Here is a 16,681-nt window from a genome sequence, read left to right on the forward strand (position 1 = left end):
ACTGATAACATGACCCTTATTCTGAGCTTGGAGATAATTAATTAACTATACGAAATTCTAATGGATTACGTAAGAAATATGGTACTGGTAACATTTTTATTTAATTTAAATGAGTACCTGCATCATTTATTAATAATATTATGATGATTATGATTATAGGCTATCTAATTGCATATCAGTTAAACTTAGGTTAGTTTGACCCATAAATGTAATTAAATGGACATAATATCAATGTGTAATCATAAGAATATATGCGTCAGTTTGTCGAGAATTCAAAGTATTTAACCACCATGCCACCGACAGCTAGGCATAATAATGTTCAGTTAACAAAATCAAGTACACGTGTTCTTCTTAATAAGTAGATACGTGACTGTAGTTATTAACTTCTTTGCTACTTACTTACCCACACACATGTGGGAATTAGGCAGAATATGTCAACACGTGGGTCTTGATATGTGTTGGTTGGAGTATTCAAGGGTGCCTTAATTTTCATTATTTCTTCACTACGGCGCATAGTTTCAGAGATAAATTGATATTTATGATTTATAACCAGGTCTCGCAATTTAATTGAAGATTTTGAGTTTTGATTTTGATCCTTAATGTTAAAATTTGTGGAATATAAGTAGATGGCTTACTATGCAAACGGGGCATTGAATTTTCAGTCATTTTTTTTGCTACGACGCATAGATTAAACATTATTTTGTCATATAATTCCTTTATAGTTTATAAGGTATTATGATATAGTATATAGGTATATGTAACACCGGATACTTTTACGTTTCATGCCGAGTTGTTGGAGAATATGGCTGACGATGACTCATGATGATCAACGGCGCTTGCGAACACCAGAAGCCTCGGTCTTCGCGAAAGGGAATGTAGCTGGAATAACAGCGGCAGTGAAAAAGGAATCCAGACCGAAGCAGAGTCCTGTTGTGAAAGTCAGGAGTAACCCCGCTTCGACAGCCTTAGCGAGAGGCACGCGCCACTGGACATCAGGTCATGTACACCTACTTTTACTATTATATTATGAATGAATTGATATGGTAATGTGTGTTAGATACCGTGAATTGCTTGACTTCATCTCGTTCATCGACATCTAGCACATATAACATAAGTATAAGATGAATATATTGCCAGAGGATAAGTTGAGAAAAATAAATTTGATGAACCGATAGAAACTATTACTTGTGTACCAATTATGAGAAATTTTTGCCTAAATATGTCAATGCGATATAATAACGCGTATATATCTTATCTTACGAAATAATAGATACGATCTATGAGTGGTTCTCAGCCGGTCAGGCCTTTGACCAACTTTTGTGATTTCTATTTGAACTGCAAGGAAGCTCCACATTTATAATGCCATCTGTTTATAAACAAAATTGGACAATAATTAGCTCATTAACGGCACATTTTCTGTGAATTGATTGATTTGTTGCTTTGTTTATTTATTGGTCGAGTATCGAGTATCGAGTATCGAGTATCGAGTATCGAGTATCGAGTATCGAGTATCGAGTATCGAGTATCTAGTATCGAGTATCTAGTATCGAGTATCTAGTATCGAGTATCTAGTATCGAGTATCTAGTATCGAGTATCTAGTATCGAGTATCTAGTATCGAGTATCGAGTATCTAGTATCGAGTATCTAGTATCGAGTATCTAGTATCGAGTATCTAGTATCGAGTATCTAGTATCGAGTATCTAGTATCGAGTATCTAGTATCGAGTATCTAGTATCGAGTATCTAGTATCTAGTATCGAGTATCTAGTATTGATAGTCATTTGGTTTCTTGAATTATAGTCATTTGGTTTATTGAATTATAGTCATTTGGTTTATTGAATTATAGTCATTTGGTTTATTGAATTATAGTCATTTGGTTTATTGAATTATAGTCATTTGGTTTATTGAATTATAGAGTCATTTGGTTTATAGAATTATAGAGTCATTTGGTTTATAGAATTATAGTCATTTGGTTTATTGAATTATAGAGTCATTTGGTTTATTGAATTATAGTCATTTGGTTTATTGAATTATAGAGTCATTTGGTTTATTGAATTATAGTCATTTGGTTTATTGAATTATAGAGTCATTTGGTTTATTGAATTATAGAGTCATTTGGTTTATTGAATTATAGAGTCATTTGGTTTATTGAATTATAGAGTCATTTGGTTTATTGAATTATATAGTCATTTGGTTTATTGAATTATAGTCATTTGGTTTATTGAATTATAGAGTCGTTTGGTTTATTGAACTATAGAGTCGTTTGGTTTATTGAATTATAGAGTCGTTTGGTTTATTGAATTATAGAGTCATTTGGTTTATTGAATTATAGAGTCATTTGGTTTATTGAATTATAGAGTCATTTGGTTTATTGAATTATAGAGTCATTTGGTTTATTGAATTATAGAGTCATTTGGTTTATTGAATTATAGAGTCATTTGGTTTATTGAATTATAAAGTCATTTGGTTTATTGAATTATAGAGTCATTTGTTTTATTGAATTATAGAGTCATTTGGTTTATTGAATTATAGAGTCATTTGGTTTATTGAATTATAGAGTCATTTGGTTTATTGAATTATAGAGTCATTTGGTTTATTGAATTATAGAGTCATTTGGTTTATTGAATTATAGAGTCATTTGGTTTATTGAATTTTTGGTTTATTGAATTATAGTCATTTGGTTTATTGAATTATAGTCATTTGGTTTATTGAATTATAGTCATTTGGTTTATTGAATTATAGTCATTTGGTTTATTGAATTATAGAGTCATTTGGTTTATTGAATTATAGAGTCATTTGGTTTATTGAATTATAGAGTCATTTGGTTTATTGAATTATAGAGTCATTTGGTTTATTGAATTATAGTCATTTGGTTTATTGAATTATAGAGTCATTTGGTTTATTGAATTATAGAGTCATTTGGTTTATTGAATTATAGTCGTTTGGTTTATTGAATTAGAGTCGTTTGGTTTATTGAATTAGAGTCGTTTGGTTTATTGAATTAGAGTCGTTTGGTTTATTGAATGATCGAGTCGTTTGGTTTATTGAATGATCGAGTCGTTTGGTTTATTGAATGATCGAGTCGTTTGGTTTATTGAATGATCGAGTCGTTTGGTTTATTGAATGATCGAGTCGTTTGGTTTATTGAATGATCGAGTCGTTTGGTTTATTGAATGATCGAGTCGTTTGGTTTATTGAATGATCGAGTCGTTTGGTTTATTGAATGATCGAGTCGTTTGGTTTATTGAATGATCGAGTCATTGGTTGATTGAATTATAGTCATAATTTATAGTCATTGGGCTTGAATTATAGTCATTGGGCTTGAATTATAGTTATTGGGCTTGAATTATAGTCATTGGTTGATTGAATTATAGAGTCATTGGTTGATTGAATTGTAGAGTCATTGGTTGATTGAATTGTAGAATCATTGGTTGATTGAATTGTAGAATCGTTGGTTGATTGAATTGTAGAATCGTTGGTTGATTGAATTGTAGAATCATTGGTTGATTGAATTGTAGAATCGTTGGTCGATTGAATTGTAGAATCGTTGGTTGATTGAATTGTAGAATCGTTGGTTGATTGAATTGTAGAATCGTTGGTTGATTGAATTGTAGAATCGTTGGTTGATTGAATTGTAGAAGAATCGTTGGTTGATTGAATTGTAGAAGAATCGTTGGTTGATTGAATTGTAGAATCGTTGGTTGATTGAATTGTAGAATCGTTGAATTATTGAATTGTAGAATCGTTGAGTTATTGAATTGTAGAATCGTTGAATTATTGAATTGTAGAATCGTTGAATTATTGAATTGTAGAATCGTTGAATTATTGAATTGTAGAATCGTTGAATTATTGAATTGTAGAATCGTTGAATTATTGAATTGTAGAATCGTTGAATTATTGAATTGTAGAATCGTTGAATTATTGAATTGTAGAATCGTTGAATTAATGAATTGTAGAATCGTTGAATTATTGAATTGTAGAATCGTTGAATTATTGAATTGTAGAATCGTTGAATTATTGAATTATTGAATCATTGAATTATTGAATCATATTTTTAATTCATAGGTTACTGCAGTTAATGTTGCAGCATTACATTGAAATTATTTTAATATGATGATTTTAATATAAGCGATAATGAAGAGTGCATGGTTGAACCTGTAGAACTCACCACAATTAAACCGAGATCGAGGAGGATTGATGGCCTCTTATTGGTTATATTATTATGTTTAAATTAAGACTTGATAAAAATAGATGTACAATAATAAACATTATCTCATTACTAGATAAGCTGATATATTAAATAATGCATGAACTATAAAAAACTCGTCAAATAATAGTAGATTACCATTGAGGCAGTTTTTAAAAGAGATAATTTAATAATAAGAGATATTAATTTCAACTGGGAGGTTATTAAAGACACGTATTGCGGTAAAGAATTCACTTTTATACTTTTACTTATTGCCGAACTTGAAATTTGATAATTATATTTATACTAGTGCGCAAATCGTAATTAAAAGATTTATTCTTAATATTTTATGTTTACAAAAAGGCGAAGCTCCAGTATGTAGATCTCAATTAACGCAAGTATTTCCTTGAAGAAATCTCTGAGTGGATATTGGTGATACATATTGCGTGGGCAGTTTTCTTACAACCTAAACATAATTACAACGTCGTCGTAATCACCCCAGTAGAAATGATACCATATTTCAGTTACAAAATATGCGATTCCATGGTATACATTTTTGATTGTATTCTAGAACAAGTCTGAAGGTACGGATAGGTAAAACATCAGGTTTTTGCAGTTCTATCGTTTATGTCTGCCATGTAACATTTGAAACGTATAATTTATTTAATTCAACGTGTAGAGAAAATATTACTGGTCCTTTTTCTGCGGAAACACGCCTATTTAGGTGCTATGTTTATTCCCGAACTGCGGGATTTGGTATGCTATAAAGACGTTTAGTGAATTAATATACTGTTCAAGTCTTTCATAAAACAATATGCATATTAATCCCAACGCGTCTTGCAATTGATGGACTAAGTACTTTGTCAGCTTGGATAAATCCTAACAAGCTAGAATATACGACCTTCTCTGAAAACATTGGGAGGGGAGCTATTAGGTATAGGTTTTTAGTACCAGATGATTAATGCATTGATAATGGGAACATAATAGGTCAAGTTGTACACAATAATTACTTAATTATCGCTGTTATTCATCATAGTAATATTTTATAAATTATAGTCAGGGTTAAAGTTACTGAAAGGTTCTTGGGAAATATTCCTGTTTCAAGAGTGAGGTTTATAATTGAAGATTTCTTGACATGATAATGGAAAATGATGTTGAAGCCACGAGAATTTGATTTGATTCGTGTGCTGACACAGCTAAGTACTACCATTTTAGAAAAGATTTGAACTGGTTCATATTATATATGGCAGGAAGATTGATAGTGCTTCAGTCACGAGAATTGAATTGGTTCGTGTACTCTGTTGTTTCAGTCACGAGAATTGAATTGGTTCGTGTACTATCTACCTGCAGATAGAGATGATCATTACTCATGAAAATCGAATAATAAATGGCACTTAATGATCTGTTACCCTGAATTACTAGTCAAGGTGTACACTGTTGTGATTATTAACCCAATGTTGGATATTTTTAGCAAGTTGAGCGCCGCACCTCTACCGGCGTCCCCCGCCTCGCGCCGCCTGAGTCCGATGCGAGCCGTCTCCAGCAGCCGCCCCCCTCGCGCCGCCAGAGTCCGGTGCGAGTCCGGTGCGAGCCGTCTCCAGCAGGAGCCCGCCTCGCGCCGCCAGAGTCCGGTGCGAGCCGTCTCCAGCAGGATGTCTCCGGCAGAAGAGTAACAATTTTAACCCTTCGTATGCTTTAGTCAAAATTTACCACTGAATTAATAACCTTGAAACTGTAAATTCTAGTCCAAATTGTGTGGCAGGCATACGAAATGTTATTTAGATGATGTTTTTGAGATTTTGACTTGCTGATGCCTGATTGAAACTGTTTCGTATCCTATGCGATTAGTGTATCCACTGTTACGTAGTATACGTAGTCTGTCGGCCAAGTGTAGGGTTTCCACCTGGCACGTGTATGAGGACATACACGGAGTCAGGATGGACGAGTGTAGGGTTTTTGGTATTTAGCATACCTATTTAATTCGTTTTTAAAGTTACGGGTAGTTTGAAATAAGACCTAGCATACCTACTTAATAAGTTTTTAAAGTTAAGGGTAGTTTGAAATTGAAGACTGTTATTGGTTGGGTATAAAAAGAAAGACACTTGGCGGACAGCTCTCTTTTGGTTGTTGAGTCCTGCTAGCGAACGGTTGTCATAAGACGAGATTATTGTGAATTGGAATAAGACAAGAAAATAAATGGATAAATATCTTCAAGGTGTTATTATTTTTACACCTATAAACCAAATATCTATTTTTGGTGGCTGGGATTCTTGGCTGTTCAAATTAAATGCGCTGCGGCGGTTTACTATGAAACTTTCCATACATAAAAATATTGCGAATCTCTAACAATGACAAACAGTTTGGTGCAACCAACCCTTAGTCTTGTAGTCTTAAAATATAAATTGATATACAAAGATGATTTGACAAATGAGTTGTTACCACCAACAAATTGTTACAACAATTCGTTTTTTGACACTGGGTCTGATTATCAAATTTAACACTGGAAATAAACAAGATAAGCTATTTGCCTATGCTCTTTCCTCTTCCATATAGTACGACATTTGGTGGATGCAGCCAGTACGAGCTGCTGCTGCAAGTGTCAACAGCCAATAAGGAAAGTGGAGGTGTGAGAGTTATTTATAATCATGATTTTTTGTATTTATTCCACAAGTACTCTTTAGCATACAAGTAAACAAGGTACAACACCTTTAGTTTGAGTTTTGAGCGTTTTTCGACTTAAAATACGTGAGTGACCCGTTTTTAATATATGTACTAGTTTGATTTGGCTAATTAAAAGTCAGGAATGAAGTCCAAACAACTCTCTTGAACTTATTAAATGCTACATCTGTAATACTGTTTTAAAATTTTACACACTATGTATTTGGTAAAATAACAACACAACCCTTACTTCAAATGAACTTTGTTTAAAATATTTACAAGAAAATTCAGCGTCGGGTATTTTTGTGCTGCACTCAGTAACGCAACTTTCAAGACATTGAGAACATTTGAGAGCAGGTAACCCCCAATAGCTCCCAGGTAGCAAGGGATGGGCCACACCTGCCAAGGTGTGTTCCAGTCCAGAGGTATCACCACTGCGCCCAGCCACGCGCCGCACACCGTCAGCAGCGCGTTGTTCACCAACATCTCTAACACACTGTCTTTCGCAAAGTTCTTCACTCCAAACAACAACTGCATTGATGTCTCCACTCCCGTGTGCGCGACCAACGGAAACACCGTTAAAAGCGTCAGTAAGCTCGACAACATCAGCGTCTCCTCATGACAATCCAACACTGGAGCTCCAAATAAAATGATTCCAATGAAGAAACAAAACATAACCCCTAAAAGGAAGCCAAATCCTTTCAACATATCGCCCGCTCTATTCTTGCTCACTTTAGCTTTCTTCGCTAAGATATCGTTAGTTGAGTTCAGGTAGAATGATTTCAGCAGTTCAGCGATGAAAATGAGGACTAAAATGTAGAATGAAGATCCGTTCCCCACGGAGTAAAGTAAGCCCTTGTATGAAATCACTGTAACTATGCTGGGTAAATAGATGCATGTTATTAGACTAGATATTGTTACTCTTCGTAATTCCAGTTGGTTGTGTAGAGTAAACATTGTTAATATTATTTTTTCAATATCAATGCGAAGATTTTACACGCCTAAACCTAATTCAATGTTATCCAAATTGTTATCAAAACTTCAGTTCAGTTACATTGACATTGACAAAACAGAAATGACACTAATGACAATGACAGACAGCTTGACACTGACATTTACCAAGCACCGTACCGTACATTTTGAGACTGTTTTAACAGTTACTCAAACATCTCTGCAAGTCTTGGTCTTAAAAAACAATTTTTAGATCATATGGTTGCAATTTCAGTATATTTTTATAAATAAATAAAACTTGGATTAACTTTATTTGACTTAAACAAATTAATTCAGAACAATTTTCTCTGACAACAACATACAAATATGACTACCTGACAGTGTTTCCAACTGTCTCTGTGTCTGTCAAAAAAGCCTGTATCCACCAATAGCATTAGCGTAAAACGACACTGTGCTCGATGGTTCATACGTTGTCTTCCCATTCAATCTTGTGTAACTCTTTTACATTGCGAAAACAAGCTACAAATTCTACGTGTTGACTGTTCAGAAATCACTGTGGAGCAATCGATATGACACAGACATTATAAATGAAAGGGGCCGTCGTTCAAGACACCAGTTGAACTCCGGCCAGACCGCGAAACGTTCGGCTACAGTGCGAGCCAACGTTGACCTCAAAACATCGATCATTACTTAAGTTTATCGCAAGTGTTTGTCGTGACCGTAATATACATTACGTAAAGATGCCCTGTCCGTTCTTGGGATCGTTGAACCAGGCGTTCGTGAGGAACTATGGAGCCGCGCTGATGAAGCAATACGGGAACTACTGCCCAATCATCAGTCGCGGGTTCCGCTCGCTGGGCCAGGACGAGACCAAGTGCCCGTTCATCCAGGAGAACTCGATCGTGTCGGAGGCCCCGCGCGAGATGACCGAAGACATCGTCGACCGCAGCCCCTACCAGTACGATAAGTTCTTCCACGACCAAATCAACGCGAAGAAGAAGGATTACTCCTACCGTGTGTTCCGGAAAGTGTCGCGGCTGGCGGCCGAGGGCGCCTACCCTAAAGCTTTGGAGGGTTCTGCCAACAACCGCGTCACCGTGTGGTGTGCCAACGACTACCTGGGTACATCCCGCCACCCAGCTGTGCAGGACGCAGCTGTAAGCGCCATCAAGGCCTATGGCACTGGAGCAGGAGGCACCCGCAATATTGCTGGCAACTCGCAGATGACAGAGCAACTGGAGGCTGAAATCGCAAAACTCCACAAAAAGCCAGCAGCCCTCATCTTCAGTTCTTGCTATGTTGCCAATGATGCAACACTTTCTACTTTAGGAAAACTTCTTCCAGGCTGCCACATCTATTCAGATGCTGGTAACCACGCTTCCATGATCCAGGGTATCCGGCACAGCCAAGCACCCAAGCATATATTTAGGCACAATGACCCCAATCATCTCCGTGAGATGTTGGAGGCGTCACCGATAGGTGTTCCGAAACTAGTCGTATTTGAGACTGTACACTCCATGAGTGGAGCGATCTGTCCTCTAGAAGAAATGTGTGCAATCGCACACGAATATGGAGCTTTAACGTTTGTGGATGAGGTCCATGCAGTGGGCCTGTATGGGAAACATGGTGCTGGAATTGGAGAGGAGAGAGGAATAGAGCACATGATAGATATTGTATCAGGCACGCTGGGTAAAGCTTTTGGAAATGTTGGTGGGTACATTGCGGGTTCTTCCTTGTTGGTGGACACGGTTAGATCACTCGCTCCTGGTTTCATCTTTACCACGGCACTGCCACCACCTGTGCTAGCAGGCTCTTTGGCATCCATTAGACTTCTCGCGAGTGAGGAAGGCCGAACGCTACGAGCGAAACATCAGGCCATGGTGCGGTACTTAAAGCTGTCTCTGCTAGTCGCCGGTCTTCCTCAGCTGCCATCCGTGAGTCACATAGTCCCTGTACCCATAAAGGGAGCAGATAAGGTGGCGTTGGTGGCGGAGTCCCTTATGAAGCGGGGTCATTACGTGCAGGCAATTAACTACCCGACCGTGGCCCGCGGGGAGGAGAGACTGCGGTTCGCACCCGGCCCGCACCACACCCCAGAAATGATCGATCAGCTCGTCACTGCCCTGACAGAAGCATTCCATGAAAACAATATAAGTTTCAACCAGTTTATAAAGAATGGTGCATGCCGCGAATGCAGCATGGAATATAAGTTCGACGTCATGTACGAGGAGCCCTACAAGCTTCCATTAGCGGCTTAGCTTCCAGAGTCACTGCAATGGATCCCCACGACAATGCAAAATACAAGGAAAAAAGAGAAATATTAATGTTAAGTTACATTCTGTGTAGTCTATGTCCTGTTTATCCTATTTATGGTTTATGGTAGGGGTTCGGGGGAGAAATTAAAAATGTGATCAAAGTTTTTGATTGTTTTATTATCTGCGGTCTTAATGATAATTAACAATCGATGGCATATCGCTCGTAAATGCACTTATTAACCGATAATACAACTCCACAACAAGGTAATCCTTTAGCCAAACCACCATTTTTTAGATAACAAAGAAGCATTTTGCACTTATTTAAAACAGTGTACATATCCCAATGTTCCACGCATTCCCATTAGGTGTCACCCAAAATCGTCATGCAGTCATGCAATAATACAATTGTAACGAACAGTCAATTATTGGTATTACGGCGTCAAACAATGGGATGTTTACATTATATAAATGACAATAAGTGCCGACAATGTCAGTTTTGCGAAGGTCGGGCTCGAAGGACCAGAATATAATAAGTAATAACGTATGTTAGAGCTATTTGATGATACGACTATGTATTCATTCATACACAAAGAGAGCAAAATGAAGTTTTCCGCTAAGTTCCAAGTCTAACCGATTTTACGACTGAGTTAACAGATTCATTGCCAGCACGAACTACGAGCGTAGCCGATAACACCGGTAAACCCGTATGCAGCGAAAAGCGCCTACGAACATAGAACCCGCCTAACGGGTCGCTGGCAGTGAATGTGTTAACCCTCAATCAAGGCAAAGGTAAATTAATGACCATATGCGGCACTTATATCGTCATTTTGTAACTGTCAGCCCGAAAAAGATCGAGTACTCGAGTAAATAACAGGGGTCGGGGCTGGTCTCGCTACCTCACAGCGTTAGATAGTTGTGCAGGTCAAGGTTACTATAGGTTAGGTGTAATTTATGGATGTCGAAAACTCTGATACGCTAACTCGCTACTAAAACATCAGAACTCGTTGAAACAGTAGATAAGTCAGCACCTATTTAGACGACCCATTTATTACTCCCTCTTTAGCGATTGCGTGAAAATAGACGAATGACTCGCAAGTTAGTATTATGGTTTAGTTTTGAAGCATCATAATATCTGTCCGTATTAACAATGTATCTTGTTATATCAGCTGATAATACATAGTCATGTGTATCGGCACATGTCTAGTTACATGAATAGCCACTCAATATTTTTACGCTTACAATCTCAATGTTTTAAGTTGATACTCGGGTTTATAGATGTTCCTTTATTATTTAACACAAAGATAAATGAAATAGTAACTCTTGTAAATTCAATTATAATTATAGGTCATAATTATTCAGTACCATCATTCACTTGTCCAAAAAATCCAACGAAAGTTACTCGTGTAAGTTTTTCTAAGTCAGCTCCTTAGAGTAGGTAGAGTCTTTTCAGCTAAGTACCTAATTATATAAAAAAACGATTCACAATGAGCGATGTAGAACTGAACTCCACTCAAGAGTATTCTTAAGGGCTCATTTAGACGGCGCGCGAACTCGTATACGATTTAAGTTACATTGCGGACCATTGAGGTGACATCAATTCAGCCGACCGATCAAATAACGCAATGTATTGAATGTAATGAAACTCGCATGCGAGTTCTCGCACCGTCTAAATGAGCCCTAATTTTTGAGAATCTCTCATACGATTTTTTCAACACTTGTAACTGAAACTTCAAAGTTCTTAGTTAATACTTGATGACACCAGGGATCGGATACCGGTATTTTTTGTATGGGAACGGAAACGGTATTTTTTCGTTCTTTGCTAATTACTTCATTTCTAATTGGGCAATCTAATAATACGAAGTCGTAACCTAAAAACACAACCGAGTCCTACATTTCGAGTATAAAATAATTTGAAAAATATGGTTATTTCTAAGTTCTTGCAAAAACCCGGTTCTGATCCCTGGATGACACCGTCCCAGCCCGCCGTTAGCCGGCTTGATTCGTGTGGATGTCACAAAAGCTGTCATGCAGATCGACGCCATCGTGAGCCTTCCACTTGTACAGTTTCGTGCTCTTCTCGTAAAAATGTTAAGTGTTATGACTGGTTTTCTGTAAAGTGGAGGCGCCAAAACAATGGCATTTCGCTGTGCCCTACCTCTTTGTGGTTTTAGACTTTTCTTTAATGCTCAACAAAGGTGATTTTGAAGGAATTACTCAGCACTGAACTTAACTCACTATCTTCTCAAGAATCTCTCAAAAACGATTTATTTCAACACTGCAACTTTAAAGTTCTTAGTCCCAGTACTTGATGACACCATCCCAGCCCGCTGTGAGCAGCCGACTTGGTTCATGCGGGTGCCATAGCGCAGTTATGCAGACGCCATCGTGAGCCTTCCACTTCTTGTAGAGTTTCGTGCTCTTCCAGTCCCAGATGTAGCACTTGCCGTCCGCGTCACCGGACACTAGGTAACTAGAACAAGGGGAATGTGATGAGTGACATGGAAGTTGTTTAACACATTCATTGCCACCCAGCTAAACAAGACATCCGCGCCAGGCCACAAAGTGTAGTACCACGATCCCGACTATCGGTTCGTCCGGTCTGGGAACGAAATCATAAAATACCCGATATTCGGGTTTTCGGCACTGAATGTGTTAAGGCGCCGTATGTTAAGGATCTTCTCTCACTCACTGAGCGTAAGGGCTGAGCGTGCGCGGGATAGCGGATAACATTGTTCAATAAAACGCCTGACAACTTAGGTATAATTCAACTGATTGTAAAATTCATGGTCAATTTTTTGACGATCATACAATCATATCTAAATAGGTGCGTCGATGGGTGGTTAAGGGTTTGCAATCTAAATCGAACTAGTACGGAATTATCGGAGTCTAAAACAGATCAGACAAACTTTCTGTAGGTATGATTTGGACCCGAATTATTAAACCTTAATACTAGAGGCGCGTGTATTTTGGGAATTGTTTTAAGGTACTCTACATTTACAAACTACATCCGCTATTCATGATTCTAATACGTGGTAGTATTGTCGACATGATAAGTTTATCTGGATTCAATTTAACGATGTCGACCATCACGGTTAGAAATCGTGTATTATTCCATAAAGTGAAAACAAAAATTACTATTACAACTAATAGCATCATTATTACGTAGAGATAAAGATCACTGTTGCTTAATCTATAACTTATGGGAAACAAAAACCAGGGTAATAAACAACTAATGATAACGTTAATTTGTTTTAAAGATTTCCGTTATTAACAGATGGATAACCGTATTATGGATAAGTCGGTAAAGTATTAGTAATAAGCTAATAATCAATTATAAATAAGGTAAGTGTTAGTAATAAGTAGGTCAATTCATTTCCACTTGGTTGCATAATTTAAGGCAATTGAATTGAGTTCTTTAACTTCCTTATCCTACAGATCTCAAATAAAATGTAAAATGAACTGGTATTTTTGACGGGCAGCCACAGGCAGCTAGACCAATATTTCCACACACATTTGGCGCTAGATTTTGTAATACTACACTTCCGCATTACAAGTATATTGCATACAACCATCCATGCGACCGGATTTGTCGTCTACTATCGTGGGTCCCCCCAATAGTTGCCCTTGCATACTTGGCCTCAGTTCACGACCGCCAAGCCAACGTTACTACGCTAATAATACTACGATGCCAAAGAGTCATATTAACTTAGGGGTTTAAGGTGACATAGAACTTTTTACATTGGAGCGGGTAATCATGCCAACCGTGCAATGTTATGACACCGCAACAACCTTGAGATCTCGCCCTTGGTAACGAATGTCAATTGCTATTAAGCTAATCTCCTTTCATACATTTATTTGCCTATACATACAATATTAATTTACTTTTACTAAATGCTTGTTGGCGGTCATCCGAGAGCTTTTTTGCTGCTTAAGGCTGGTGTTAGTCTCACCAGTCATTCTGAATGACAATTTGTACTGATATGAAAGGTCAGTTGGACAAATTGGGGCAACAGGTTTAAAATAATAAGAGATTGAGATATCTAATGCTTCCCTTTATCATTTTGACGATTCAATTTACATGTCAGTCTCAGTGACAATCATTTTAAATAAAACAGGATTAATAAGGTGGGTATTGTATATAAAACAATGGTCCTTCGAGCCGGATAGCCAATGCCATTGGGCAAAGTCCGCGCGATATTTTTTTGATACAGTAGATTATAAAACAATCGAGTTTATTTATTTATTTATCATACGTGACCTCGAGATTACGACGCCCTTCACGACAAGATGAGATCATTCGCTGAGCAAACATCATGTTTAGTATCACCCTATTGAATACTATTAATGCAATCCAAATTACCATCTGACCCATAATTATTTAACCCACTGACATAACAATAGGCTAGATGACAAATTTTCATTTATGGTATCAATCAATCAGGTTTGTTTTTAGGATCTAATGTCTATATGGGACCCATTGCATTAACGCAATACAAAAGTCAGAAATGATAGTATCATTATGATACTCAAAGTCCGACTGTCGTACTTCACTCGCGAAATTGACTCACTAAATTATATTTGCATATGCCAATCTCATTACCCATGTAAATAATGTAAAAAAAATGTATATAGTTAGATAATAAGAAATTATTTCGTACGCCAAAAGGCACATCATGGCTGTTCCTTAGAATATTAAGTTATCATCTATTTATGTACCTGTGATGAACGAATAAAGAATTGAATTGAAAATTGAATTGAATTGAATTAAATTGAATTGAAACGCCCCGAACAAAATGCTATATGAGCGTGACGTCAAGGTCACTGAGATCGCATCATGAAGTATGAACAAAACAAGAAAATTGAATTTTTGTCGGTGAAATATTGCGTTTATGTATAAAATATAAATATATATATAGTTGCTATACAATCTTTTTTTGGATAAACTGTGAGGAATCGAATTTATCGAATGGTATCCTTACTTATTTCGTTTTTGAAAGTTAAAAAAAAAAATTGAAACTTTCAGGGGCTGTATTTTTGTATTTATTTCAATATATTTTTTTAATAAGCACAATATTGTGATAAATTGCTCATTTGCTATCTATTTTACTAGATTTTGTTATAAAATTCAACATGTGTCATCATCCCTATTAAGTTAGCTCCAAAATATATTAGCATTTTGCTGCTATCATTAATTTCTGAGACATTTTTACACTGAAATGCGTGGCAAATTAAGTAAAACAAATCTCTTCCCTGTGTTTTATTCGAGTAATCACCAATTGTGATTTAAGTAGCTAAAAAAATATAGAGCACGTAAGATTGCCTGCATAGCTAATCATTACAATACAATAGCCATCAAATTTAACGGAGCGGGCAAAGTGCTCAAATATATCAGAACATGCACCTTAACACGGGCTTAACATCCTGGCAATAGAGGCGTTGGTCATATATTTCTGTCACTCGGTCTGTGATTTCTGTACCTACACCTGACCGCTCCGATATATATCATCTGATAGTGACTGTAGGTACAATTTTATACCAATTCCCCAATTATCCGCAACTCTGTTTGACGCGCCTTGTTCAATTAGCAGTGAATCCAGAAATAGTTATTTAGGCAGATAGTAGTGCGAAATGGAATGGTGCAATTTCTTTTATCACACCCCGTGGAAACGGCAGTAACCGATTGTTTTATATTGGATGCTTCCGGTATAATCGTTTCGCATGTCTATTGAAATATATACAATAATGTTATCGTATCTAAGTAGTCGAAATGTTTGTTAATATAGTTATTTAATTTATCAGCAGACTTCCGTGTAGAGTAGGTATCTAGGTATACGCTGAAAAGAAGTAGGAAGTATTGCTATCTATTTCGTAATAACTCATCTTTTATTTAACCATAGACTATAAACATCTGTTATATAGCAGTAGATAGTCAATTGTTATTAAGATTATTATATAATTAAATATTTCTCGTGGTACTGGCTGTTGTATTTATAAAAGTTAATTGTTACGTTTACGTAAGTATTTATCAATATATTTGCATTTGCAGAATAATACTTACTGTTAATCATTTATGAACTTGTGAAAGAGTCCTCGGGGGCTACAATACAAGCAGTGTTTTTAAATTGTGAATACCTTCTCCACAGTGAGTCAGGTAAAATGAGTCTTAACCCTCGAAAACATAGAATATTCACATAATAATTTCTTGTTATAGGCCTCAAGGATTGGATTATCTAAAGTGCAATGATTAAATCAATTAAATTGCGTGAAAATCACTGTGTACCGGATACAGTCAATCATTTTGATACTGGTATAATTATCTGTTTCATGTAATTAATAATATCGAGAATGCGTGGAAAAATCCACTTCCAAACAATCACGCAATGCTGTAATTATATCAACACTGGTTTCTGCCCGCAACTTTATCTGCGTGAAGGGATGATAATGATTGATAAAAACTATCCTATGTCCTAAGTCCTAAAAGCTTCCTCGGACCTCGAACTATCACCATACATACCACTTTTTCTCTCAATCGGTTCAACGGTTTAGAGTCTGTGCGGAAAGAGAAGAGTCGTAGAATGTATGGGGCCCAATCCGCTCAATACATTCCACGATTCCTGTTTCCGAACAGACT

At 36.7% G+C, this 16,681-nt stretch overlaps 3 protein-coding genes and 1 long non-coding RNA gene across 4 annotated transcripts in view; 1 reads left to right on the top strand and 3 right to left on the bottom strand.

The window, feature by feature from the left end:
• The window catches only part of LOC134649676 (uncharacterized), a 164,011-nt gene that overhangs the window by 76,097 nt on the left and 71,233 nt on the right, over positions 1–16,681 (bottom strand). The window lies entirely within an intron of this gene.
• LOC134649892 (phosphatidylinositol-glycan biosynthesis class F protein) lies at positions 6,968–7,861 on the bottom strand. Its single transcript, XM_063504725.1, has one exon. It carries the CDS (start codon positions 7,799–7,801, stop codon positions 7,091–7,093), a length of 711 nt encoding a protein of 236 aa, XP_063360795.1. The 5' UTR covers positions 7,802–7,861; the 3' UTR covers positions 6,968–7,090.
• LOC134649512 (5-aminolevulinate synthase, erythroid-specific, mitochondrial) lies at positions 8,286–10,201 on the top strand. The gene has a single exon (XM_063504272.1). It carries the CDS (start codon positions 8,536–8,538, stop codon positions 10,051–10,053), a length of 1,518 nt encoding a protein of 505 aa, XP_063360342.1. The 5' UTR covers positions 8,286–8,535; the 3' UTR covers positions 10,054–10,201.
• Positions 12,292–16,681, bottom strand: part of LOC134649664 (pre-mRNA-processing factor 17) — a 33,377-nt gene continuing 28,987 nt past the window's right edge. Inside the window, exon 12 of the mRNA XM_063504503.1 lies at positions 12,292–12,520. Coding sequence (XP_063360573.1) covers positions 12,343–12,520 — 178 coding nt within the window. The 3' untranslated portion in view covers positions 12,292–12,342. The remainder of the gene's footprint in view (positions 12,521–16,681) is intronic.

The sequence above is a fragment of the Cydia amplana genome, chromosome 7, assembly GCF_948474715.1.
Source record: "Cydia amplana chromosome 7, ilCydAmpl1.1, whole genome shotgun sequence".
Classification (NCBI taxonomy): Eukaryota; Metazoa; Arthropoda; class Insecta; order Lepidoptera; family Tortricidae; genus Cydia; species Cydia amplana.

Coding starts and splice junctions, on each gene's coding strand:
- LOC134649892 (XM_063504725.1), bottom strand. CDS start 7,801: ATGTTTACTCTACACAACCAACTGGAATTACGAAGAGTAACAATATCT.
- LOC134649512 (XM_063504272.1), top strand. CDS start 8,536: ATGCCCTGTCCGTTCTTGGGATCGTTGAACCAGGCGTTCGTGAGGAAC.